We start from the raw sequence: 25,154 nt of genomic DNA, 5'->3' as shown, positions 1-25,154 counted from the left end.
CTGTGCGTGATGGTGTCGGCGTCGGGCATGTTGGCGTACAGGTCGAGCAGCAGGTACACGGTGCGCCAGCAGCGCGGCGCCAGCTGGCCGCGCGGCGGCTCGGGCGCCGGCGCCGACATCGGCGTGTGCGTGTACCTGTGCGTGATGGTGTCGGCGTCGGGCATGTTGGCGTACAGGTCGAGCAGCAGGTACACGGTGCGCCAGCAGCGCGGCGCCAGCTGGCCGCGCGGCGGCTCGGGCGCCGGCGCCGACATCGGCGTGTGCGTGTACCTGTGCGTGATGGTGTCGGCGTCGGGCATGTTGGCGTACAGGTCGAGCAGCAGGTACACGGTGCGCCAGCAGCGCGGCGCCAGCTGGCCGCGCGGCGGCTCGGGCGCCGGCGCCGACATCGGCGTGTGCGTGTACCTGTGCGTGATGGTGTCGGCGTCGGGCATGTTGGCGTACAGGTCGAGCAGCAGGTACACGGTGCGCCAGCAGCGCGGCGCCAGCTGGCCGCGCGGCGGCTCGGGCGCCGGCGCCGACATCGGCGTGTGCGTGTACCTGTGCGTGATGGTGTCGGCGTCGGGCATGTTGGCGTACAGGTCGAGCAGCAGGTACACGGTGCGCCAGCAGCGCGGCGCCAGCTGGCCGCGCGGCGGCTCGGGCGCCGGCGCCGACATCGGCGTGTGCGTGTACCTGTGCGTGATGGTGTCGGCGTCGGGCATGTTGGCGTACAGGTCGAGCAGCAGGTACACGGTGCGCCAGCAGCGCGGCGCCAGCTGGCCGCGCGGCGGCTCGGGCGCCGGCGCCGACATCGGCGTGTGCGTGTACCTGTGCGTGATGGTGTCGGCGTCGGGCATGTTGGCGTACAGGTCGAGCAGCAGGTACACGGTGCGCCAGCAGCGCGGCGCCAGCTGGCCGCGCGGCGGCTCGGGCGCCGGCGCCGACATCGGCGTGTGCGTGTACCTGTGCGTGATGGTGTCGGCGTCGGGCATGTTGGCGTACAGGTCGAGCAGCAGGTACACGGTGCGCCAGCAGCGCGGCGCCAGCTGGCCGCGCGGCGGCTCGGGCGCCGGCGCCGACATCGGCGTGTGCGTGTACCTGTGCGTGATGGTGTCGGCGTCGGGCATGTTGGCGTACAGGTCGAGCAGCAGGTACACGGTGCGCCAGCAGCGCGGCGCCAGCTGGCCGCGCGGCGGCTCGGGCGCCGGCGCCGACATCGGCGTGTGCGTGTACCTGTGCGTGATGGTGTCGGCGTCGGGCATGTTGGCGTACAGGTCGAGCAGCAGGTACACGGTGCGCCAGCAGCGCGGCGCCAGCTGGCCGCGCGGCGGCTCGGGCGCCGGCGCCGACATCGGCGTGTGCGTGTACCTGTGCGTGATGGTGTCGGCGTCGGGCATGTTGGCGTACAGGTCGAGCAGCAGGTACACGGTGCGCCAGCAGCGCGGCGCCAGCTGGCCGCGCGGCGGCTCGGGCGCCGGCGCCGCGCTCGCCGCGAACATCGGCGTGTGCGCGCCCTCGCTCAGCGAACTGTAACCTGCGCCCACACACACTCACTGGCTGGATATACGACCGTAGCTATGTGGGACCGATAGCTATGGCATTTGAACCGGCTTAAAAAAATTATACCCTCTGTGTATAATGACAATGATTCAGTAAAATATCTAAATATATCTAATAGATTGCCTAGTGAAATCGCATCTAGACTAAGTTAATTAATTATTAAAGTAAGTAAATTAAGATGGTAAGATCATCATCATCATTTCAGCCTATTACTAGTCCACCGCTAGATATAGGCCTGCACAAGTTCGCACCAAAAATGGATTGAACTCATGTGTTTTGCCCATAGTCACCACGCTGGGCAGGCGGGTTGGTGACCGCAGGGCTGGCTTTGTCGCACCGAAGACGCTACTCCCCATCTTCGACTTGTGTATTTCAAACCCAGTAGTTGGATGGTTATCCCACCACCTGTCAGCCTTTTAAGTTCCAAGGTGGTAATGGAACTGTGTTATCCCATAGTAGCATCTTACGACACCCACGGGGGTGGGAGGGAGAGGGGGTGGCTATATTCTTAATGCCGTAACCACACAGCAAATGGTAAATTTGTTCTACATATATTGTCCTTTTACTACAAATTATAACCGTCCGATCTCGTACTTCAACGTTACCAACCATCTCAATATTAAAAACCACCAAGGCCCGAAAGGACCGGGCTTAAATCTATTAAACTGTGAAATATACAGCCTCACTCACCAAGCTTCCCTTTGACAGTCTTGCCAGTAGACCTCAGCTTCTGCGCGAATGATTGTGGTCTCGGTCGTGGCGGCGTGACGTCCTTGTCCACGTCCTTTTCGACATCTTTGTCTCCAAGTGAGGCCAGTTCGGGTGCTAGCGGAGGCAACTCCCACTTGGTCTCCATCGCCGCGTACTGACTATCCTTATCTAGCGACGACATACTCGCAACATTTTCGGGAAAGTCGACCACTGGGGAAAAGAAATGGTAATATGTGAGCGAGCAGCGAAATGTGTTTCCAAAAAAAAAAGGATTATTCGACATAATTATGCAGTTTTTGAAAACAAAGGAATTCACATTTAACAATTAAGGATGAGAGGTCTAATCTGATTCTCTTTGTCATAAATCGTAATGGATTAAAACTCGCAATTTTTACAATGACATGCTAACGAAAGATAAATGTAACGTTCTGACATTTTTTTTAAGTTTCAAGAGTGCAGTGGTCACCTGAGGGGTGCTTGTTGTGCCTGCGCGAGGAGGTGGTCTGCGTGCGCAGCTCGCTCTGCGTGTCCTTCACGTTCTGGTACATGTTGCTGATCTGGTGCAGCAGCCGCAGCAGCGGCATGTTCACCTGCACACAGTTTTCACACACTCACACGTCTAGACACGTGTACAGGCAAACGTACATGTGTGCACGTAGGCACGTACGTACGCACGCACACACGCAATTTCACTACCATTTTTTTTCGGAATCTAAAAATGTTTAATTGTGAAACTTGACCCCTTGCGTCAAAATAATATAGTTTCAGATGACATGCAATGTTTGAAGCACGTACCTGCTGCGATATGAAGCGTATACTGATGTTAAAGTTAAGCATGGTGCTGATGTGCTTCTTGAGCTGCCCGCGCGATATGTAGAGCACGTTTTGACGCTGGATGAGGTCATCCACCGCCATATCTGCCACCTTCTTCAGGTCCACGTCGATGGAGATCTTTTCGCAGAGGAACGCGGGAGTCTCCGACGGAATGTCCGCATGAGGAAGGTTAGCTGGAAAGAAAACTGTTTTATTTAAACGCTTTTTTTGTCCAATGTGTCGTTTTTATGAAAAATCGTGGGGTTCACGGTCTGACAGATTGATTTTTAGATACATAAAGAATTAACCCAAAAAAGATTTTCATTCCAAGACAAAAAAAATTATATATACATTATAAGCTTACACACGTCTTAAATGAATGATGATGTTATCTACTAAATTTTTAGATACATAAAGAATTAACCCAAAAAAGATTTTCATTCCAAGACAAAAAAAATTATATATACATTATAAGCTTACACACGTCTTAAATGAATGATGATGTTATCTACTAAAGTGCTGACCTCACTCGCTCTTATAGTAAGTAGAAAAACGAAAAAGTTTATGAAACCAGTAATACCCTTTCCTTTGCTGCTCTGATGTCTCCGATCACGAGCTAGTTCACCCACCACGATATCGATGCGAAACGTGTCCACCCAAGCTAAGAGGGACAGTTTGGACCCAAGGGAATCCAATCCTGAACCCGCTTCACCTCCAACGCCTTTTCCCTTTGATTCGCCTGAAAACACATCACGGAATTAAAGATTTCTACGTAAGAATACGCGCGCATTTGGCTAGATGATTGGCATAATTAGACATAAAAGAGTGCCACAAGGAGTGTAAAGTAATGTGTCAAGTATCGTGTCCAGTGTCTCTCACCGTGTGCCACCTGGTGCGGCGAGACCCCGAGCGCGGACAGGAAGGGCTGGAACACCAGGTGCGCGTCCAGTAGCATTAGCGAGCCCTGCAAAGGGTACAGGCTGCAGGCCGGCAGAGACGCTGCCACCACTCGAGGGTTCATTTTTGCCGTTGGCAACATCTGCTTCTTGCTCTTTGGTTCCTGATTTAAAAAATACGAAGTTTTGGAGATTTGCCCGGTAAACAATGTAAGATATCGTTTACTATAGTAAATATTAGTAGTGTGTTCTTACAACTTTAATGGGCTCTTGTTTAGCCATCCACTGGTAGAGGTCCTCTCGAGCCCGTTCGTTGGGGATATTGTCGTGACTGGTTTGAGAATACAGCGACGGGTTTGAGCCCACTGTCGGTAGATCCTCTTTCAACGTTCCATAGTCTATTAAGTTGTAAAATTTTTAAAAACAAATTAGTGTGTAGTTGTGTTTCTAAGAATGCATAAAACTTTTTCTATAATACACTTATTTCTTAACTTTTTTAAACCAGACCATAGTAACAAATGTAAACATTTTTGAATATCATATCAAAAATTGACCGCTCCAGCGGGGTTCGAACCCGCGTCTCCGACGTACCGTGTCGGCGCTCTAGCCAATTAAGCTATGGAACGATACACCCGCTCGAGCGAAATTTTTCGATATGATAATTTTAAATTACGGTTTAAGCGAACCGTGGCGCCGTCTATAGTGAGCTCTTTACAGAAACCCGTAACTATTCAAAGTTTCATATTACAATGAAAATCTTTGACAGGAGACGACACCGTGCTATTTTTAATATCTATTTTATTTTTGTGTTACCCACATTAGGAATTCTAAACATTTTTGAATATCATATCAAAAATTGACCGCTCCAGCGGGGTTCGAACCCGCGTCTCCGACGTACCGTGTCGGCGCTCTAGCCAATTAAGCTATGGAACGATACACCCGCTCGAGCGAAATTTTCGATATGATAATTTTAAATTACGGTTTAAGCGAACCGTGGCGCCGTCTATAGTGAGCTCTTTACAGAAACCCGTAACTATTCAAAGTTTCATATTACAATGAAAATCTTTGACAGGAGACGACACCGTGCTATTTTTAATATCTAAGATTTTTATTTTTGTGTTACCCACATTAGGAATTCTAAACATTTTTGAATATCATATCAAAAATTGACTTGAAACTTTAGACTGATAGTTTGAACACGATAAACAACTGCCAATCTTAATGACGTTGATGTCATGAAGTGATGCTCAAAGCTCAGTGATACTTTACAACCACTTACCAGCAATAAAACAAGTTCTCTCTGATGTTTTAGTGGCTAGCTAGCTTAATTAACGTTATATCAATATTTTCATTTAAATTAAATTCGAGCAATTTTGATTTATCTCGATTTCTCAAATTTTTCTTACAACTTTTCACCATCGCATAGGCTCAACTATTGCCAAATCTTAAACGAACATTTAAATTCTTATATAAATCAGTATCATCATCACAGCAGCCTTTCGCAGTTCACTATTGGACATAGGCCTCCACAAGTTCACGCCAAAAATGGCGTGAACTCGTGTGTTTTGCCCATAGTCACCACGCTGGGCAGGCGGGTTGGTGACCGCAGTACTGGCTTTGTCGCACCGAAGAAGCTGCTGCCCGTCTTCGGTCTGTGTATTTGAAAGCCAGCAGTTGGGAGGTTATCCCGCCATCGGTCGGCTTTTTAAGTTCCAAGGTAGTAGTGGAACTGTGTTATCGCTTAGTCGCCTACGACACCCACGGGAAGAGAGGGGGTGGCTATATTCTTTGATGCCGTAACCACACAGCATTTTGTATATAATTAAAGTAATAAATACTATTTTCTTCATATACTTACTGGCTATGGCGTCATCTTGGAATGGCGTTTTTCTTGTGGAGAATGGTAGTGTTGGGAACACTAGACTGGCGCGACTGCTTTGCGCGGCACGCACTGTTGTGATTATGTTATAATGGTTTTATTATCTTCCATTGGTAATTGAAGATTTTATGACCATATTTGAAAAATAATAATAAAACGAAATAGATGCATTTCATAACAAAAGATTCGTACTATATGAAGTACAAGTAAGAAGTAAGATTCGTACTGTATGGAAGTAGGTAATGGAGATGAAATAACACTGATCGACAAAAATTAACACTTAAATTGCCACAAACTAACTTTTTGTAATTTTTATATTATTTTTAATTATATATATGTTGTAACAATTATGATTCCGCTATCCCGCAGTGGAGCAGCGTGGTGGATTAAGTTCCACTCTCCTTAATAGAAAAAAAGTCTATGACCAACAGAAATATGTTAAAAAGCTCAATAAAATCAAATTATGATTCTGGAGTAATAAGTTACTGCTAGCGATTTTTAAGCGCCTAACGAAACTCCGTTAAAATTCAAAGGTTAATGGGATTAATTATATTGCATTATACATCGCTTTTGAACTATATGTTCACCGCCAAAACCTCGCACTTTCTTGGGGAAGAAGTGGGGGGCGGAAACGATGCAGAAGAGTTTAAGACCGTCACCAAAAATGATTATATGCTGTAACGTTTGCATACAACCAAACTCTTAGTGCATTAAAAGTAGTCGTTAACTTTCCATTGATAGACTATCTTCTTAAATTTTCTGATAACTATTGAGGCGTCCATGGCTGTCATGCAGTGGTAAAAGACTGTTGCACTCGGAGGACGGGAGTGTAAGAATTTTTATAACATAAAATTACCATAAAAATTTTGAGTAGCTTATACACCAATCTTATAAATAATTTATTTCTGATAAAATCACAAATAATTATTACGTGAAAACTCAATGCCATTCGACCGTACTTAGAAAACCGAGTATTGGCGCAAGAAACCGAAATAATAAGTGTCTGCTTTACACAACTTAATTTTTAACAAAATAATTTGTGTTTCATAATGGGTGTGTTCAACAAAAGAAATCAAAATGAAAGTAAGAATTGGTATATAAAATCTAGCAACAACTTGTCGACCAGTGTGTATATTAGGCCCAAAAATAATGAAAGAGTGTAATTTGTGCGACATGTCGATATTAAATACATTCAATGAAATTCAAGCATAAAACACATCGACCAAAACCTAAAACAAAGCGAAATAAATAATAAATAGCGGTTAACAACGTGCAATGTGTTTACAAAAAAAAAAAAAGATAAAAAAAAAGAAAAGGCAAAAAAGGTTTCAACAAAATAAATCGAAGAAACATCAAAGGCACACAACATTCTCGAAAATCGAAAACACGAGAGAATTGTATTTATAGGATATTACTAAACAAGAACACAGAACACTCTGTTATAGTGATGGTTTAACACTTTATCAAGAAAAGGTATAATGTCAAGATGGTTGACAGTTAAGAATGAACTATATGTTGGTTTGAGTACACGCAGACGTGCAAATCGAAGCGTATGTATAGCAAGACAACACGTATAGAGCACAATGCTTATCGTTAGGCGTACGAACCGGACGGCGGCGTGGATGGGTACGAGTGCGGGCGCGGCGCGCGGGCGGCCGCGGGCGCTTCACAGACCACAAAGTCATCAGTACTCCCGATAGTGGAGGGCTTATTTCAATGGTTTTGGTGGCAAAACAGATATCTTTACGAATATTCGACCTCGAGTAGATCTTTAGAAATTCTCAATTTAAGAGTATTATTTTTAACAATTTAGTACAGAACGTAATTTTTCGATATTTTTTTTTTCTGGCATTTTGGACACTGTTCCAAAATAATTTAACTTAATCAATACAATATATTGCTAATGTATGTTATATTATTTAAAAATAAATAAATTATATTTATACTCAAAAGATACACATTTCAAACTTCTTATACTTCATTCAACAGATACAAACTACCACGATTCACAAAAACAGTCTATTACAACATTCATTCAATCGACAATTTGACATTCATTCGTTCATTCAGCAGGTGCGTCAAACAATCTTTAAGCTCTACGGATCAGCGGTTTCATTACTACAATATTACGAACTTTAACTAGTTAATCAAAATGCGTACGCAAGGACAAACTGAACTTACCCGGAATATGATTTGTAAGTTTGTCTACATCCATGTTTAATAAAAGGCAGTTCTCGTCGAGCGCTTCATTGTCGAACTGATACTCTTGCCAGCCTTCTACCGAGTCCTGAACAAATAATTTGTATACACAATACCATTGCTATCGCTTCGGCTGTCTCAAAATATCAAACTATACTCACTTCAAGTAAATCTGGCAAAGCAAAAGTAACGTTGAGTGGCTTCATGACTTTGCTCTTGTAGTTGTGCTCTAGGAGAAGAGGGGTGTATAGGATATTCTTCCACTGTCGTGTGAGAACTATTACTCCCTGGAATGAATGAATTATAATTAATAAATTTCACCCTCATCGAGTTGCGCCAGGTGACCGCCTCTTACTGTCACCACTATGGGTCGTCACGTAAGGCTTGAAAGGGGAAAAGAGGGTTCGAAAAAGTCACGGAATATTACAAGGAGGGTGGAGTAATCAGATATGTGTGTTTAAATCCTATCGCAACGTGGAGAGGACAGAGACAGTGGCGGGCGGGCGGTCACCTGTCGCAGCGTGGACAGCGAGGGCAGGTGGCGCTCGGCCAGGTCGGCCTGCAGCGCGTACACTCGTGCGGGACAGAGACAGTGGCGGGCGGGCGGTCACCTGTCGCAGCGTGGACAGCGAGGGCAGGTGGCGCTCGGCCAGGTCGGCCTGCAGCGCGTACACTCGTGCGGGACAGAGACAGTGGCGGGCGGGCGGTCACCTGTCGCAGCGTGGACAGCGAGGGCAGGTGGCGCTCGGCCAGGTCGGCCTGCAGCGCGTACACTCGTGCGGGACAGAGACAGTGGCGGGCGGGCGGTCACCTGTCGCAGCGTGGACAGCGAGGGCAGGTGGCGCTCGGCCAGGTCGGCCTGCAGCGCGTACACTCGTGCGGGACAGAGACAGTGGCGGGCGGGCGGTCACCTGTCGCAGCGTGGACAGCGAGGGCAGGTGGCGCTCGGCCAGGTCGGCCTGCAGCGCGTACACTCGTGCGGGACAGAGACAGTGGCGGGCGGGCGGTCACCTGTCGCAGCGTGGACAGCGAGGGCAGGTGGCGCTCGGCCAGGTCGGCCTGCAGCGCGTACACTCGTGCGGGACAGAGACAGTGGCGGGCGGGCGGTCACCTGTCGCAGCGTGGACAGCGAGGGCAGGTGGCGCTCGGCCAGGTCGGCCTGCAGCGCGTACACTCGTGCGGGACAGAGACAGTGGCGGGCGGGCGGTCACCTGTCGCAGCGTGGACAGCGAGGGCAGGTGGCGCTCGGCCAGGTCGGCCTGCAGCGCGTACACTCGTGCGGGACAGAGACAGTGGCGGGCGGGCGGTCACCTGTCGCAGCGTGGACAGCGAGGGCAGGTGGCGCTCGGCCAGGTCGGCCTGCAGCGCGTACACTCGTGCGGGACAGAGACAGTGGCGGGCGGGCGGTCACCTGTCGCAGCGTGGACAGCGAGGGCAGGTGGCGCTCGGCCAGGTCGGCCTGCAGCGCGTACACTCGTGCGGGACAGAGACAGTGGCGGGCGGGCGGTCACCTGTCGCAGCGTGGACAGCGAGGTGTAGCATATATTTTTAATAGCACGTAGTTTCGTTCCTGCTGATGTATAATAGCACAGTTATGCATTAGCGTTGCTATTTACTTTTTCTAGGCGACTGATTTAATTTTTTGGAATACCCTCGTATCGTATTACGTTGCGGTGCACCTTAGGGGGTAGTTGTGTCGCGACACACTGGGTTTGCTGTATATAGGGCTCGGGACGTGTGTTGCGGGCCTCTTTGCTCTTTCTCTTTTTGGATTGGATTCTCTCGCCGTCTTAGGATCTGAGTGCAATTTATTGTGGGTGAGTCATTGTAGTTCTTATAGGTTTAAGCTTTGCTTTAGTGTAAGGTGATTTTGTGTGTTTTGAAAAAGGGGAATTAAGATTCTGTAGGATTTTTTTTTACTCTCTCTCTTGTGTCTCGTGTTAGGAGTTGTGGGTGACTCTCTAACCCAACGAACAATTTTCTAACACGTAGCACTGGCGCCCAGCGTAAATTCTCTAATATTTAAAATTATTTGTTTGTCGGTGAATTATTTTAATTATTTTATTGTGAAGGGTATCGCATTGGCACTCAATTTTTTTTCTTATTCCTGGCAAGTGGTTTTCTCTGGGTATGGAAAGGGTCTTGTTCTTGTGTCTTTGTGTGTTTTGTGTTTTGTGAATTGTGTTAAATTATTACTTTTCATTTTTATTAATTAAATTTGATTACTGTTTCGTTTAGGTTGTGTATTTATATTATTAGTATGTTTAAAATTTAAAGTTAATATTTAAAAGTTTTTATTTGAATTTAAAAGATTTGTCCAAGTGTAGTCACGGTTTTTGCATTGTTAATCGTTCCTTGCTAAAAATTTTCAGTTACCTACTTTTTGTATTAATTATTTCTTGCTCAATAATTTTTGCCGTAACTAAATTTTTTTGACTACCCTCTATTCACGAATATTTTTGCTTACTTTGTACTTCTTTGTTACATTTTAACATTAATTTAAATCGAACTTTTTTTGTACTTTTTGTCTCGTTTAAATTTTATTATTGTGCTACGATGACTCACTTAATAAAATTCGTATCCCTGCCTAAGGCTGAGTTAGAATATGAGGTGGTTGTTCGGAATGAGGAGCCAGCTGCCGCAGTTTTAGCTTGCGAGGACAGATATTACGGTTGTCGGAATTGTTACCGTCAGAGGAGATTTTGGTCAGTCCGTTGGATATTATAACCGATTTGGCAGGTATTAGTGACACTTTGATAAAAGTGAAATCAATTATTAATATATTTTAGTTATAATTAATTTTAGTTTTCGGTTAGTGTCGTGTGGTTCGCATTATTTGGACTCTGATAGTATAGAAAATATGATTTTTACTCCTCGTGACTGTTATGCGGAGAACTTGGGTCGATTGGCGAGTATTTTCGATAAAGTTCAATTTCGGTTGTATGCCGCTCATTTAAAAAATACTTCAAGTTATAATTTGCGTCGTAGGACTGCGGAATTTAATGTTGGTGATCTTGTTTATAAGAAAACTTACTTCTTGAGTGATAAAGATAAATACTTTTCTAAGAAATTAGCGCCTAAATTTATCAAATGTCGAATTGTTGGTAAAAGGTCTCCTCTTGTATACGTATTACAGGATATGAATGGTAAAGATCTTGGGGTTTGGCATATTAAAGATTTGAAGTTAACAGGAAGTTCTGGTAGTAAGGGTAATTGATATTGTGTTTTCTTTTTGTTTTAAATCTATATTACGTATTCCATTTTTGAGACGGGTGATGGTCTCATTTTTTATTTTATTTTTTATTTTGTGCTTATACAAGTACATGACTTATGATAGTTGTGTGTTGGGTACATCTCTAATGTACTTTTGGTGTTTATTTTTGTTGAGTTATTCCACTGAGCAATAACTTAATTTGTGTGTGTTGGGTGCATCTCTAACGTATCTACCCACTTATATTATTTTGTTTAAAGCCTACGCCATAAGTTGTTGTTGTTGTGTTACAACTTAATTCTGGAACGGGTGGCGATTCCACATATTATTTTATTCTATTGAATATATATTCGATTCTAATTGTGTTATGCACATTCTAAAGCCTACATCGGGAATACGGTATTAAATATGGATTAAAAAGAAAAAAAAATTGTTAAATTAAAAATTTTAAGTAGCTGCTGAGTGGTGCTCATTTATAGACCGTCACTCTGAGTGTCAGGGCGTTAATTGTCTAGGTCGGTTAACGCACGTTGATAGTTGAATTTCAGGATGTTGTATGTTAGTGACGTATGATTGGGTCGTAAGACAGTGTTGCAGTGAATTCAAAATTATATGTGGTGTTTTTGTAATTCGATTATCTCTTATGATTAATCTATCAAAAAAAAATTTTTTTTTTTTCTCTTAGTTTGGAGTTAAATTTTATAATCCCTTCCTGAGCTTACCAGATTCTCTCCTTACATTAGTTTTTTTTAGAATTTTGCCAGAGATGCAAAATTCTTCTCTGTCGGGGGGGGTATTGTAGCATATATTTTTAATAGCACGTAGTTTCGTTCCTGCTGATGTATAATAGCACAGTTATGCATTAGCGTTGCTATTTACTTTTTCTAGGCGACTGATTTAATTTTTTGGAATACCCTCGTATCGTATTACGTTGCGGTGCACCTTAGGGGGTAGTTGTGTCGCGACACACTGGGTTTGCTGTATATAGGGCTCGGGACGTGTGTTGCGGGCCTCTTTGCTCTTTCTCTTTTTGGATTGGATTCTCTCGCCGTCTTAGGATCTGAGTGCAATTTATTGTGGGTGAGTCATTGTAGTTCTTATAGGTTTAAGCTTTGCTTTAGTGTAAGGTGATTTTGTGTGTTTTGAAAAAGGGGAATTAAGATTCTGTAGGATTTTTTTTTACTCTCTCTCTTGTGTCTCGTGTTAGGAGTTGTGGGTGACTCTCTGACCCAGCAAACAATTTTTTAACACGTAGCAGAGGGCAGGTGGCGCTCGGCCAGGTCGGCCTGCAGCGCGTACACTCGTGCGGGACAGAGACAGTGGCGGGCGGGCGGTCACCTGTCGCAGCGTGGACAGCGAGGGCAGGTGGCGCTCGGCCAGGTCGGCCTGCAGCGCGTACACTCGTGCGGGACAGAGACAGTGGCGGGCGGGCGGTCACCTGTCGCAGCGTGGACAGCGAGGGCAGGTGGCGCTCGGCCAGGTCGGCCTGCAGCGCGTACACTCGTGCGGGACAGAGACAGTGGCGGGCGGGCGGTCACCTGTCGCAGCGTGGACAGCGAGGGCAGGTGGCGCTCGGCCAGGTCGGCCTGCAGCGCGTACACTCGTGCGGGACAGAGACAGTGGCGGGCGGGCGGTCACCTGTCGCAGCGTGGACAGCGAGGGCAGGTGGCGCTCGGCCAGGTCGGCCTGCAGCGCGTACACTCGTGCGGGACAGAGACAGTGGCGGGCGGGCGGTCACCTGTCGCAGCGTGGACAGCGAGGGCAGGTGGCGCTCGGCCAGGTCGGCCTGCAGCGCGTACACTCGTGCGGGACAGAGACAGTGGCGGGCGGGCGGTCACCTGTCGCAGCGTGGACAGCGAGGGCAGGTGGCGCTCGGCCAGGTCGGCCTGCAGCGCGTACACTCGTGCGGGACAGAGACAGTGGCGGGCGGGCGGTCACCTGTCGCAGCGTGGACAGCGAGGGCAGGTGGCGCTCGGCCAGGTCGGCCTGCAGCGCGTACACTCGTGCGGGACAGAGACAGTGGCGGGCGGGCGGTCACCTGTCGCAGCGTGGACAGCGAGGGCAGGTGGCGCTCGGCCAGGTCGGCCTGCAGCGCGTACACTCGTGCGGGACAGAGACAGTGGCGGGCGGGCGGTCACCTGTCGCAGCGTGGACAGCGAGGGCAGGTGGCGCTCGGCCAGGTCGGCCTGCAGCGCGTACACTCGTGCGGGACAGAGACAGTGGCGGGCGGGCGGTCACCTGTCGCAGCGTGGACAGCGAGGGCAGGTGGCGCTCGGCCAGGTCGGCCTGCAGCGCGTACACTCGTGCGGGACAGAGACAGTGGCGGGCGGGCGGTCACCTGTCGCAGCGTGGACAGCGAGGGCAGGTGGCGCTCGGCCAGGTCGGCCTGCAGCGCGTACACTCGTGCGGGACAGAGACAGTGGCGGGCGGGCGGTCACCTGTCGCAGCGTGGACAGCGAGGGCAGGTGGCGCTCGGCCAGGTCGGCCTGCAGCGCGTACACTCGTGCGGGACAGAGACAGTGGCGGGCGGGCGGTCACCTGTCGCAGCGTGGACAGCGAGGGCAGGTGGCGCTCGGCCAGGTCGGCCTGCAGCGCGTACACTCGTGCGGGACAGAGACAGTGGCGGGCGGGCGGTCACCTGTCGCAGCGTGGACAGCGAGGGCAGGTGGCGCTCGGCCAGGTCGGCCTGCAGCGCGTACACTCGTGCGGGACAGAGACAGTGGCGGGCGGGCGGTCACCTGTCGCAGCGTGGACAGCGAGGGCAGGTGGCGCTCGGCCAGGTCGGCCTGCAGCGCGTACACTCGTGCGGGACAGAGACAGTGGCGGGCGGGCGGTCACCTGTCGCAGCGTGGACAGCGAGGGCAGGTGGCGCTCGGCCAGGTCGGCCTGCAGCGCGTACACTCGTGCGGGACAGAGACAGTGGCGGGCGGGCGGTCACCTGTCGCAGCGTGGACAGCGAGGGCAGGTGGCGCTCGGCCAGGTCGGCCTGCAGCGCGTACACTCGTGCGGGACAGAGACAGTGGCGGGCGGGCGGTCACCTGTCGCAGCGTGGACAGCGAGGGCAGGTGGCGCTCGGCCAGGTCGGCCTGCAGCGCGTACACTCGTGCGGGACAGAGACAGTGGCGGGCGGGCGGTCACCTGTCGCAGCGTGGACAGCGAGGGCAGGTGGCGCTCGGCCAGGTCGGCCTGCAGCGCGTACACTCGTGCGGGACAGAGACAGTGGCGGGCGGGCGGTCACCTGTCGCAGCGTGGACAGCGAGGGCAGGTGGCGCTCGGCCAGGTCGGCCTGCAGCGCGTACACTCGTGCGGGACAGAGACAGTGGCGGGCGGGCGGTCACCTGTCGCAGCGTGGACAGCGAGGGCAGGTGGCGCTCGGCCAGGTCGGCCTGCAGCGCGTACACTCGTGCGGGACAGAGACAGTGGCGGGCGGGCGGTCACCTGTCGCAGCGTGGACAGCGAGGGCAGGTGGCGCTCGGCCAGGTCGGCCTGCAGCGCGTACACTCGTGCGGGACAGAGACAGTGGCGGGCGGGCGGTCACCTGTCGCAGCGTGGACAGCGAGGGCAGGTGGCGCTCGGCCAGGTCGGCCTGCAGCGCGTACACTCGTGCGGGACAGAGACAGTGGCGGGCGGGCGGTCACCTGTCGCAGCGTGGACAGCGAGGGCAGGTGGCGCTCGGCCAGGTCGGCCTGCAGCGCGTACACTCGTGCGGGACAGAGACAGTGGCGGGCGGGCGGTCACCTGTCGCAGCGTGGACAGCGAGGGCAGGTGGCGCTCGGCCAGGTCGGCCTGCAGCGCGTACACTCGTGCGGGACAGAGACAGTGGCGGGCGGGCGGTCACCTGTCGCAGCGTGGACAGCGAGGGCAGGTGGCGCTCGGCCAGGTCGGCCTGCAGCGCGTACACTCGTGCGGGACAGAGACAGTGGCGGGCGGGCGGTCACCTGTCGCAGCGTGGACAGCGAGGGCAGGTGGCGCTCGGCCAGGTCGGCCTGCAGCGCGTACACTCGTGCGGGACAGAGACAGTGGCGGGCGGGCGGTCACCTGTCGCAGCGTGGACAGCGAGGGCAGGTGGCGCTCGGCCAGGTCGGCCTGCAGCGCGTACACTCGTGCGGGACAGAGACAGTGGCGGGCGGGCGGTCACCTGTCGCAGCGTGGACAGCGAGGGCAGGTGGCGCTCGGCCAGGTCGGCCTGCAGCGCGTACACTCGTGCGGGACAGAGACAGTGGCGGGCGGGCGGTCACCTGTCGCAGCGTGGACAGCGAGGGCAGGTGGCGCTCGGCCAGGTCGGCCTGCAGCGCGTACACTCGTGCGGGACAGAGACAGTGGCGGGCGGGCGGTCACCTGTCGCAGCGTGGACAGCGAGGGCAGGTGGCGCTCGGCCAGGTCGGCCTGCAGCGCGTACACTCGTGCGGGACAGAGACAGTGGCGGGCGGGCGGTCACCTGTCGCAGCGTGGACAGCGAGGGCAGGTGGCGCTCGGCCAGGTCGGCCTGCAGCGCGTACACTCGTGCGGGACAGAGACAGTGGCGGGCGGGCGGTCACCTGTCGCAGCGTGGACAGCGAGGGCAGGTGGCGCTCGGCCAGGTCGGCCTGCAGCGCGTACACTCGTGCGGGACAGAGACAGTGGCGGGCGGGCGGTCACCTGTCGCAGCGTGGACAGCGAGGGCAGGTGGCGCTCGGCCAGGTCGGCCTGCAGCGCGTACACTCGTGCGGGACAGAGACAGTGGCGGGCGGGCGGTCACCTGTCGCAGCGTGGACAGCGAGGGCAGGTGGCGCTCGGCCAGGTCGGCCTGCAGCGCGTACACTCGTGCGGGACAGAGACAGTGGCGGGCGGGCGGTCACCTGTCGCAGCGTGGACAGCGAGGGCAGGTGGCGCTCGGCCAGGTCGGCCTGCAGCGCGTACACTCGTGCGGGACAGAGACAGTGGCGGGCGGGCGGTCACCTGTCGCAGCGTGGACAGCGAGGGCAGGTGGCGCTCGGCCAGGTCGGCCTGCACGGCGGCCGCGTCCGCCTGCAGCGCGTACCGCAGCAGCACGCCGCACAGCTGCAGCGACGGCTCCTCGCGCAGCTGCTTGGCCATCGGCGTGTGCCGCCCGTAGCGGCTCTGCGGGGACACGGAGTTACCCATAATTATGCAACGCGTACGCCGGTTATTATTACACGATATTATTACAATTAACAAAAGGAACACAACAAATTACAACAACAAAGTTTCGCTCATGTTGAGTCCCCGCAAGGAACCGGTACCTTGGGCAGCGTGTGCGTGGGCGCGCGGTCGAGCGCGGAGGCCATGAGGCTGGCGGCGGTGGCGGCCAGGCGGCGCGCGCGCGCGCGGTACAGCGCCACCACGCGGATGCCCAGCCGGTTGCACGGGTTCATCCACGCGTTGATGGCGGGCGACGCCGTGCTCAGCAGGTTCCAGTCCAGCCTGGCCACAGAGCGAACTCTTTACTTTGATTCCGACGTTCCGCGACGTGCGATACGTGTATGGGTTTAACAATTCTACCTCGTATAGTCGATTTTCTTCGTGATGGGCGTTCGGGGCGGAGCGGCGAAGTTGAACCAGACGACCTTCAAGTCGATGGAGCACGACGAAGTGTTCCCGCCGTCCTTGGCGGGGACTACGGTGGCGCTGCTGTCGGTGGGCTCGTCGGGACCGGGCGTGCCGGGCTCTGGGGGCGGGGGGGCCGCGGGGCCAGCGGGCGGCGGGGCGGGGGGCACCGGTGGCACCTGGGCGCTGCTCAGATTGGGTGTACTGGGCTTAGAATTGGAATCCCTCTTTCGGAACAACTCCTCGATTCCCGAGTTTCGTAAGCCTTTCGATTTTTCCTTATCGGGCTTCAATTCTTCAGCAGATTTAACTGACTCACGACAGCTTTCGTTATCATTTTTTTGCGGTTTCTTCTCCTCGTTTGGTTTATGAGATTGCGAATGTTTCGACACCTTAATAGATACACCCTCGACACCACATTCGAACATGATATAGCCGATAGAATTTTCTTTCTGACCTTCTGTCGCCCCGTTCTGACAACCCTGCAAAATATTATACAGTTAAAATATTATTCTTTAAACATTTTATAAATAACAAAAGTTGAAATGTCTTACAGCGCTGTCACATCCCTTGCCACATGAGTCACCTCTGATGAATTTAAATGAGACTTTGGAGTGCAGACATGGAATGCCAGTTATGGTGGCATCTTTTAATTGAGATGATTCATTACGAATACGACGCAACTGTCCGTGAACTTTTCCTACAAATAATACATATTATTATAGAAATTATTATTTATTTTCTCCCGTTTATTTTACATACAATAACATTAATACATACCAATATTCAAGGTAATTGTTGTATCTTCACATTGTTGTTGGGATGTCTCTATATAAACTGGTTCTCCTTTTTCCGGACCTCGTTTACGACCTGAAGAGTGCGTTGAAATCAACGCTCGAGGACCCTTCATGATACCGAACGACTTTTTACTGCCCAATGTTCGAAGAGTCGGTCTATAGTACAGTTGTACAGATTCTAAAGTTTTCTTGGAGCTAATATATTTGGCTACAACATTTTCAACGGATACGCCAAACAGGGAAACGCATGTCAAATCTTGAATGTTATCAAGTGCTGAGAAGGATATCATATCTTCAACGACAGACGACTGAATAAAAATAATGTTAACTTTTGGCACTGCCACTGTGGCTTGAAGTTGATCACAAACCGTCTCTTCGTATACGTTAGAATGTGATATTGTTGCAAGCTTACATTTATCGTCCTTTTCCATAATAATACTTGACTCATTAGTAGCCTGCATTTGCGGTAGCCAGTTCAAGACATACTGCTTTTGTTTCAATATATTAGATGATTCTACTGTAGAAATACAAAGCAAACGCAAATGATTGATCACTGTTATAGGGTGAATATTCGCTAATACTGGTGTCAAGGATTCGACAAACTTTTGCGTGCTTTCTAAAACTAACGGTGTTAGCATCACATCGATTTCACCACGCAATTTTACGAAAAGACCATTTTTACTATCGCTCGTTGTCGTAATCGTAGATGTTGTACTCTTATCTGTGGTATTCTCTTGATTGTCTTGTACATTCTGTTGCAAATCCCACCACGCTTGTGGATATGGATGAGACTTAATTTGAGAATTGAAATGAGATGCTAGATTCGAATATGGACCATGTTGATTTTGACTGTTATGGCCATCTTTTTTCGATATCAATTTTAACGACTGAACTTTTCCAACCTGTTCAAAAGTTGGAAGATACTTTTGTCCAACATATACTAATGAGCCATCTTCAGCTCTCTTGAAAAGTGGCAACGTGAATACGTCACTACCAGTTGGCAATGAACAAGTTGACCAGTTGCAACATCGGAACTGCGGCAGGTTGTTTATATAACTTGACATGAGTAACGGCGAATCTACAATGGGCTTATTAGTCTGCATGTGAAGATTTACAAGAGTCATGTCTTCTTGCGAAGAAATAGCAGAAATGAATGAGGTTGATGATACCGAACCACTCTCGGAATCTGGCTGAACGCCTGCACTTAAGTTACTTATCGTGTCGTGACCATCAATCGTTTCTGATCTCTGTGTGATATTTAACCATTTCTCATTGTTAGGCTCGACGTATGACGTATGATCTTTAGGATTACTACGACGACTTCCAAAAGAATGTTTTAAGCTTGACGAACGACTTGGGAACATGTCCTCATCTGCTGAGAAAAATGCTTCCGAATGATTTTCACTCGTGATAGATACTGTTCGCTGGACTTCCTGTGCTACGGCATCCTCCTGAGGAGGATGAGAATTTAGAGAATAATGAGAATCAGATACCGCTACACTTCTGGGTGGTACTCTTGGCACGACAAATGGTTCATTTTCAGATGGAACTGACCTTTTACCATTTGAACTGTCTTTTAACCCACAACTGAGTGCTAATTTAGAATCGGAAACACTGCTCTCCATCTGGGGTACATTTAGTATTGTTTTATTAAGTTTTGAATCACTGTCAATTTTTGAACTACCGAGAGGCACAGAAGAATCAACTAGACGAGCGTACGGGACGTCACTTTTTGTGCTCGAAACTAAAACGTTGTTGCTTCCTTTACCCATGCTGGTATAAGAAAACCTACGGGTGAGGCTCTTTCTTTCCACACTTTGTGGAGATTTGCTTAGGTTTTGTGGTAAAGGTGATGGTATTAATGTTGATACATTTGTCGGTTGTAAACAAACATTTAAGTTATTATAAGGTGGCGTATGGAACACTAACTGACCAGAATGTAATAGACTTTGTCCATAGCCGTATTCACCAGGGGACGTTTCTATTATGTTGAAAATTGCGATGTTAACTCCTTCATGTAAGTCGGAAGGACTTGGCTTTAAAAAATTTGGACCATTTCTATTAGAGCCAAAAAATGCACAGCCTCCGGTACATCCGCATTGACTACCTCTGCCTTCACTTGGCCATAAAAACCACAATCTTTTAGTTTTTTCATCATGTAACTTTAAAAACTTTTGCTGTACGAGATGTAAATTCTTCGGACTTTGTGGTAATGATGCAGCTGCTTCTATAAGTACAGGGCCTAAAGACATTGATCCAACCCCAACCCAATTTTCATTTTCGGGTACTTTGTTTTGACTACCATTACTTCCACTGGAGTGGTGATGTGTGTTGGCTTGCATATTTGTTTGCGTATAAATCGCAAGTTTGATGTTCGGTAATAGTCCAGTGATACCAGTTCCAAATCCAGACCCATGCAAATTACAGAAGGACAGTCTTATTGGAGAAATCCAGGACTGTACTGTAGTGTTTGTGTCTGCAACGTAAAGATCAATCAGATCAATAGCAACACGAATCATGCGATACTTTATTTCATTCGGTGTGGGACAGCGATATTTGAGAGTGAGGTCTGTTTCCGGACACAAAACATTATTAAGTCCATGGTGACATTGTTTAGCGGTGTTCGGTGACGTCAATTCATTTTCATTGTCACTTATGAGAAGTAAGAATGTTTCAAGTGACGAAATAATTTGATAAAGCTGTGGTAAAGTCAGTCGTCCAGTTAATTGTCCTAATTGTAATTCCATCATCCAAGCATACTCGATTGTTTCTTCTTCGACATTTCTATTAGTGTCACTAAAAAAGCCATTTCCGCGAAGTTGAAACGACGAAAGCATCAAATGTCCTTGTTGGAGAGTATTTGAATTATTACTACCATTCGTGTTAGAACGTGAGGGGCTGTTAGACGACACTAATATTGATGGACTCAACAAAAGCTGAAGTTTAGTCTCCCGAAAACTCTTGTCCATTTCGAAACCAAATCTTTCAATTAATATCACAGGGCACGGCGGTTCATTTTCACTGCAATTTTTTACAAGATGGGCCTGAATATCGTGAATTATAATCGACACAGTAACTTCTAAAGGTCGACAATGGCGCGGATCGAAGGCCACTTTGCTTGTATCACTTGTATCGTCAATTGATATCTCTGTATGTTGATTTATGCTACTTCTATCATTCAGTTTGGTAGAATTTTCACTAGACCAATAATAAGTTTCCATATTTGGTGCCTTTTGCATATCAGTAAAAGTTTGATCTTCTCCGAAAAAGTTTTCTAACAGATTCATAAAACTTGTTATTATAGTACCATAGGCAAGTAGGATAGATGGTCCCACTTCAAGTTCAATACTAACTTTATCTGGAGCAAGAGTGGTTCGATCAAAGTTATTCCCATCTAATGCCCAATTAATCTGTGGTTGCTTTCTCATCCTTGGTATTCTCATTGGTGATAAAAGAATTTCCTCCTTTTCGGGTGTAGTAATATCTGCTTGAGGTTCTGGTCCTAGGGGCGGTATAGGATGATAGTTGTATCGAACACTTAGCGCAACTATTGGGACGGACCAACAGTCTACCCAACCTTGACTTTTGACACATTTTCTGCGCCATTTTGAGGCTTTTAATCTGCATGGAACGAGTTTCATGTTTTTATCAATAGATAGCAGCAGAAGTCTTGAAGTATTAACCTCTGGTAAATAAAGGCTCATATCTACAGCTTCTCCTTGTACCCATATCTTCAATGGTATGACATCTGGCAAGAAATCGGTAAAGGGTAAGTCAAAAGACACATCCAATAAATCACCACAAAAAGCAACATGATTATTTTCTTGGTTCGTAGAACTGCAATCTATCCAGTTGTATTGATTACTCAAAGTAACCACTTCACATTCCTTTAAAAGCAAAGATATTTTCCAAGTGTAAGGGACAAAATGCAATATATCTGGTCGCGCTTTGCTAGCCCAGTCGTTGGTTAGATCTTGAAAGAAATCAATATGTGTGTAAACAAAATGAGCAGTAGCCTTACAGCCAGTTAATGAAAGTTGCCAGCACTGGTGATGATTCCATACTAATGGGTAATGGCATTTAACTGTATACTCCAAAGTTTCACTTTCAGCTAAGCTCCTATATTGCAGACTAGTAGTTGCTTCTAAATGTAGTAATTGCCCCGTAATTTTTGTTGTATAGCCGTCTTGAAGTACAATCCATGGTAAAGTAACTTCGAGATAAGACCCTGCTCCGATATTAATGTGAACAGCATTAGTTTCTTTATTTTTTGTAAATAATATGTCTATAGTAGCTTCATTCAAAGTCGATAATCGTATATCGAAAGACTGCATCTGTCTCCTATCACCAGGTTTTGGCTGCGGCGTAACTTCCAAGTTCTTGTAATTTGGGGGAAAAAAGAATTTAAACAAATGATCCCTTTGTCGATCTGCCCAAGGCCCATAACTAAAATCTGTACCTTTTCCGCACTTTATATCAACTCCCCAAATTGGTGGTGCCGACTCCACTACATCGCCATTAGCTAACTGCAACAATACTGGTTGTTCTGGTACTAAGCCTGGCTCATCCATATAGAAATAAACTTCTATGTAATTCGAACTCATTATGACAAATCCTTCGCCCATATACCGAGGTGGTTCATCGACCATAGCAGTGTAATTTGGACTAGGAGCTAACATAACTTTACAATTTTCAGCTTTGGCCTTTACAAAATGCATTAGGTGATCTAAACTGGACGCAGGCGGCTTAGTACTATACATCAAGTGAGCCTCTTCGACACTGATCGATAATGTAGTCGGGACCAATCGATTTCCGAAAACAACTCGTCCCGAGCAAATATCAATTTTGATAACTGGTATGAGATCACGCCAGGTTCGAGCCATGGCTGCTTCAGATCGCACCGTGTCTTGAGCTCTTCTTCGTTTTTCATTCGCATCATTCATAGCCTTGTCGCGATCGGCTGAATCGTCGTCGTCGTGCTGTTGTTTTATGTAGGGATCGAGGCCAAACGTTTTTTCGAGTTCAGCATATAGATCGCATCGGTTGTAAAAATGTAATTCGAAACCATTTAACATAATAGAGAGGCGAGTATCCGAATGGGATAAATCTGGAAATAAGAAAATTAGTTAGAAGATACATTGTCACTTGCAGTGGTACATGTAGTCGCCTAAACACGGGCAATTGCACGTTCGATTCCCACAAAAAGCATATATTTTTAATTGCTCAAATATTTGTTTTCATTCTGAGTCCTTGATATCCTTGTGAATATCAACCGTAGCTCTGATAGAACATATAGCTTTTGATCCAGGTTATTTTATTTCCACCTGACACAAAGTCACAAACCATAACTACATGATATTCAAGAACGTCATAATATTTAAGAACTCTTGTAATATTTGTAGCTCACTTAAAGTAGGTACATTTTTTTTCCTATTTACATTAGCATATAAAATGTCATAAATGGGAACCCAACTTATTTCCAGGGTTAAAATGTCCATTAATTATGGCTCAGCAACAAATAGGTAGACTATAAGAAGCTGTTAACTTATTTACCTTCAGCGACATCTTTGGGCACATAGGAACGCCACCACCTAAATATCAAGTAACCATCTTGAATGCGTAGTGTGTAGTCATAATTTATATAAACAATATCTCTGAACATGATTTTGCCTGAGAGAGCATTAAGAGTGAATGAACCTGAAAGAAGAAACAAATTATGGTAACTATTGTTTTTTTTTTATGGTAATTTTTTAGTCAGATTTTTTTTAAACCTTTTTTTGAAGTTGTTGGTGAACAACAAAATTGTGAGCTTTCTTTGTTACTTTGTTAACATCGTCTTGTTAATTATTTTGTAAAAAGTTACTAACATAAACACAACACATATGCAAACAAATGAAAGGAGAGAAGAAATAATTGCTATGAATTAAGATATCATAAAAAAAATTATTTTATATGCCACATCACTCGTAAAGATTTCTCACATGCTCAAATACATAATTTATGGAATTAATAATTTTTATAAATATTTCTCACAGCTTAAGCACAAAATTAGTCATCTTGTAAAAATACAAAAAGTTTGTAAATATGATGATATTTAACTGAGGTAAGGCATAGCAGGTCATATCCTTGTCAGAATCTGGAGCAGCCGACTGGGGGACTGGCAACCTTACAGAAGATCACAGCTAAATAGCTCTGCTTTCAAGCAGTGTTGCATTCTTGTGGTGAGTAAGGTGACTAGAGCTCCTGGGTGTATTGGGGGTAGGGTCAGCAATGCGCTTGCAATGTTTCTGATGTTGCAGGGGCATATAAGCTACAGTAATCGCTTACAATCAGGTGAGCCATATACATTTTAGCAACCTAGATGTATAAATAAAACAGATTTTTTGTCATAAAACTTGTGAGAACATCATTTTTTTTTTCTTGAGAACATTATTTATACTAAAAAAAATTTAATACACACAATGTTTGCATTACTTCTGTATAATAAATATTAAAAACATAAAAAAATCTATAAGCAATTATTATAACTTACAATAACATCATTAAAACAAAATTTAATAAAAGATAATTAAATAATAAATTTAGTTTTTTTTACATGTTTATTATATCTTTAAAAATTAGCCAATTGTGAAACTGCCTGCAATTAATTTTATTACTTAATTATATATCAACTTACTAAAATTAAAAAAAAGACAGTATTTTTTCTACTGTGTATACATGATATATTGATACCTTTTTAAATGACCCAACATAATGTTTCAGAACAGTCATTTAACCCTACAATTATTTAATTTTATCAAAGTGTATTGTATTATTTAAGAAAAGTTTTAATTATTTATTCTTATTGATCATATAATCTATCATATCAAGTTATCAGTTAGGTTATAGATCTCCTCTTGAATTATTGGATTTCTAATTAGGAACTACAAGTTTGTCATGGACTACATTAAAAAATGAGCATCATTAATTACTTTACATAATTGAGTATCAATGAATATTAAGTAATAGAAACTTACCAATTTTAAAGTTTTCATCTTGGAAGTAGAATTTGTTAATCAACCTTGTTAGTATGTAGCCGAGGACGCGACTGTTATAGTAAGTTATATAAACTATCCACAGTATCGCGGATATCAGCGACACCAGCAGCAGGGCGAAGTTCCGGTCCATGGTGATCTCGGCGAAGTCCGTCGACGAGAAGTTCCATCCCTTCGCCACCGGATCGAGTGATCCGGTGTAATTCCTGAACACGAAACACAATAATATACTCTTTATGTGTCATCCTTGATAATACGATAAACATGGAAAACGCAATTATGCAGAACTCACATTGTAAAGGATATTTATTCACTACAATATTTCACATGGTTTGTTATATATCGATACCGTATATAATTCGCACACAGTTAACATTTCCAGTTATTGTTTCTTTATCAAGTTATTTGCGTTCACTTCTTTTAATTACTCCGTTTTGACAGATGTATAGATCTCGCCTACTGCGTTACGTTTCATGCTTAATGTGTTATCTGTTAAAAGCAGCTGATTTTAAAAATGACAAATTT

The 25,154-nt window shown here is 47.1% G+C and overlaps 1 protein-coding gene across 1 annotated transcript in view; it reads right to left on the bottom strand.

Annotated features, from left to right (window-relative positions):
• Positions 1-25,104, bottom strand: part of LOC123668342 (transmembrane protein KIAA1109 homolog) — a 49,341-nt gene extending 24,237 nt beyond the window's left edge. The window contains 19 exon segments of the mRNA XM_045602086.1: positions 1,351-1,516; positions 2,233-2,463; positions 2,720-2,843; positions 3,049-3,260; positions 3,647-3,787; positions 3,946-4,126; positions 4,218-4,360; positions 7,449-7,505; positions 8,023-8,128; positions 8,202-8,327; positions 16,190-16,351; positions 16,495-16,675; positions 16,754-17,280; positions 17,353-17,498; positions 17,579-18,412; positions 18,446-22,702; positions 23,149-23,292; positions 24,612-24,835; positions 25,058-25,104. Coding sequence (XP_045458042.1) covers positions 1,351-1,516; positions 2,233-2,463; positions 2,720-2,843; positions 3,049-3,260; positions 3,647-3,787; positions 3,946-4,126; positions 4,218-4,360; positions 7,449-7,505; positions 8,023-8,128; positions 8,202-8,327; positions 16,190-16,351; positions 16,495-16,675; positions 16,754-17,280; positions 17,353-17,498; positions 17,579-18,412; positions 18,446-22,702; positions 23,149-23,292; positions 24,612-24,835; positions 25,058-25,104 — 8,009 coding nt within the window.
• Positions 25,105-25,154: the final 50 nt, after the last annotated feature.

Source organism: Melitaea cinxia, chromosome 3, assembly GCF_905220565.1.
Source record: "Melitaea cinxia chromosome 3, ilMelCinx1.1, whole genome shotgun sequence".
NCBI classification, from domain to species: Eukaryota; Metazoa; Arthropoda; class Insecta; order Lepidoptera; family Nymphalidae; genus Melitaea; species Melitaea cinxia.
Note: the sequence above shows the minus strand (reverse complement) of the source record. Positions and strands in the feature narration are given on the sequence as shown.